The 3228-nt window shown below is 40.3% G+C and overlaps 1 protein-coding gene across 1 annotated transcript; it reads right to left on the bottom strand.

Moving 5' to 3' along the window:
• Positions 1–2295: 2295 nt before the first annotated feature.
• Positions 2296–3228, bottom strand: LOC101591798 (olfactory receptor 148-like). The gene has a single exon (XM_004636514.1). The coding sequence runs from the start codon at positions 3226–3228 to the stop codon at positions 2296–2298; it is 933 nt and encodes a 310-aa protein (XP_004636571.1).

Genomic DNA, 3228 nt, shown 5'->3' with positions numbered 1-3228 from the left:
ATCTCTTCAAGCTCCTCCTGCTGGCCGCATCTTGGATCTGGTGCTCACATTTGGCATCTTAATCACTTGAGGAATACAGTTCAGTAATATTGAGTATATTTACGTCTCAAGCACCAGAACCCTTTTATCTTGAAGATTGAAACTGTAAACCAGTTAAACAGGAACCTATCTTGCCTAGGTCCTTCTAAAAACATTTGAAATAATCCCCAGTCCATGGTAACCACTTCCATTTTCTAAAAATGTGACTGTGTACTGTAAACAGCTTAATAAGGGTAGAATTAAATTTTTCATGATCAAATTTTCAACAGTTGTACACTTGGGACAAAATTCTAGTACAGGAACATTTGGAGGACAAACTATATCCAAACCACAGCAAACGACTGAATGATGTTGCTTAATTAAGTCAGCAGATCTACGTAAGAAGCTTATGCTGGCCTACATCTTTTGGATATTAGAGTGAGTAAGAAAAATATAATTCCTCCTCTTATAGAAATTCCCATTGTCCAGGAAAGAAATCTGTTGAACAAGTCTCCATAAGATTATCTGTCCATCCACACTATTCAGGCTTTACTAGATATTGTGGCAAGTAGATTTTTCCAATAATATCCATGATTAATAGAACAAAGCCCTAATATTTGAAATATTAAATATTTGACAATTTGACATATTGGATTCAATATGTCATATAGGTTAGACATCTCCAAATACTGGGAATAGGATTCTCTGTGATCTTGGAATTTGTTAGTCTGCCTAGGAGGGCTAAAGAATCCTTCACCACAAATCATAAATCTTTCTTTCTTTCTTTCTTTCTTTCTTTCTTTCTTTCTTTCTTTCTTTCTTTCTTTCTTTTCTTTCTTTTTTTTTTTTTCAGAACCTGGGATCGAACTCAGGCCCTTGCACTTGCCAGGGAAACACTTATTCTACTGAGCCATCTCCTTGGCCCCTGATGTAGCTTTTTATTTGTTTGTTTTTGTTTGTTTGTTTGTTTGTTTTGGTGGCACCAGGGAGGAACTGGAACCCAGTCATGCCTCCAGGCACCACCCAGACACATGGACACATATACTTGATGAATCTCCTGTGCAGCTCTCAAGCCAATCAAGTTGATATTGTAGCTTAAGTGTCATAGAGGCCAAATTAGGAATTGAGGCTTGGTGAGAAAATTAAATAATAATGTTCAGTGAGATAGTCATTAAGTTTTCTCCCACAACAATATGTGGAAAGCTTTCCCACTGCCTTTACACAAGAGAGTGATTTGGGATATTGGCACTGTGGTGCAGGAGGAAAACCATGCCAAAGTAGGAGTTGAGAGGGTTGAGCCAAGGACTGGCTTTACCATCACTGGATACATCACAGAGAGCAGCAACGCATTCCACTACCTGGGGGCCTTTGGTAAAACAGAATAAATACCATCCAAGCCAATGTACATACATGACCTATGTTAGTGGTCACTTTTCCAGTTACTTACTGCAGAGCTTCGTATCATGACCTCTAGAGAAAAGTAATGATGGGCAGGTATCAAACTGCAAGGTCACACAGGGAAGCCATACAGAGGAGTGATTAAGGGTAGAGGTTTTGGTATCAACTGAACCTGAGCTCCGGGTAGTGTTTGCTAGTTTATGTGCAATTTTGGGTGTGTTATTTGAAGTTTCTAATTCTAAAACTTCTTGTATACAAAAATATAAGATATACATATTATGGGAAATATGAAGATTAAATAAAATTAGTTTGAACAATGCCTGGCAGAAAGAGCATATTCTAATGTTATTTAATATCCTTCTTTGTGAAACAGAGGAACTAAAGAGATTACAGACAGAGAAATGAAAAAAATCACCTCCTAAGAAACAGAAATGTGAAACAAAGTTTCACTTCATATATAGAGGGACTTTCCAAGGAGCTTAAGTCCTGCCTGTCTTCAACCAGGTCAAACTGAGTGTCCATTACAATGATAAGAACTCTGTCTCTGGTAAATTAGTATGTACATTGTACTCCTTACCCAGGATACAATAATGGTGAATATGTTAGTTAGGGTTAATTACAAGGCCTTAGGTATGATGGAAGAGCAACAATATAGAAAAATTTTTACAAGTAAATCAAATAAATTTCTCTCAGAAGAACTTTTTTCTGCATGTGGTTATTTGTTTAACATATTGATGGAAAAGGCAGAAAATCTTTCAGAATCTTTTTTTTTTTTTTTGAACCAGGGATTGAACTCAGACCCTTACACTTGCCAGGAAAATGCTTATTCTACTGAGCCATCTCCCTGGCCCCTTTCCAAATCTTTTGAAAGCTTCATAATTATTCATGAACAATAAGTATAACCTTTTGGAACACCCTTTTCAGGGAGTTTTTCACTTCCTTATTCCTCAAGGAGTAGATTAGAGAGTTCAGCATGGGCGAGACAATGTTATTTAATATCTGCAGGACAGAGCCAAGAAGGGGGTTGGGAGTGCGCTGCAGATAGATGATGATCACGGGTCCATAGGCACAGAGGATTGCTGTGAGGTGGGCGCTGCAGGTGGAGAAAGCTTTTTGCCTGCCCTCGGCTGAACGGATCCTCAGAATGGCGATGCCGATGTGTGTGTAGGAGACACAAACACTGAATAAGAGCATTAAAGCCAGAAGGCCAACATTAATGGAACCCACTCGCTTGGCCAAGGAGCTGTCATTACAAGCCAGAGGTAAAACAGCAGGAATGTCACAGAAGAAGTGGTCCACCTTGCTGCGGCCGCAGTAGGTTAACTGAAAGGTGAAGGAGGTCAGGGTGGAAGCATGAAGGATTCCCACCAGCCAGGCAACTCCGACCAAGGTCATGCAGACTTCAGGTTTCATGATGATCATATACCTCAGTGGGTGACAGATGGCCACGAAGCGATCATAAGCCATCACAGAATAGATGCAGCCTTCAGTGGAGCCCAGAAGATGATAGAAGAAGAGCTGTGAGGCACATCCCTCATAAGAGATGGCTCGACTCTGGCCAGAGAGGTAAAGTAGCATCTTGGGACAGGTTACAGATGGGAAGAGCATGTCAAAAATAGACAGAAGTCCCAAGAAAAAGTACATGGGGGTGTGAAGGGTAGAGGAGGACACGATTGCAGTGAAGATGAGTAAGTTTCCCAGCAGGGTGAAGAAATAGATGAAGGCAAAGATGACAAAGAGTACAGGCTCCACTCCCTCTGTCTGAGGTATGCCCAGTAGAATGAACTCATCCAGCGATGTGTGGTTTCTCAT

The sequence above is a fragment of the Octodon degus genome, unplaced genomic scaffold (assembly GCF_000260255.1).
Source record: "Octodon degus isolate 3935 unplaced genomic scaffold, OctDeg1.0 scaffold00080, whole genome shotgun sequence".
NCBI classification, from domain to species: domain Eukaryota; kingdom Metazoa; phylum Chordata; class Mammalia; order Rodentia; family Octodontidae; genus Octodon; species Octodon degus.
The sequence above is the reverse complement of the archived record's forward strand: the minus strand, read 5'-3'. Positions and strand labels throughout refer to the sequence as shown.

What these genes read in the sequence shown, in the direction of transcription:
- LOC101591798 (XM_004636514.1), bottom strand. Translation starts at nt 3,228, where the DNA reads ATGAGAAACCACACATCGCTGGATGAGTTCATTCTACTGGGCATACCT.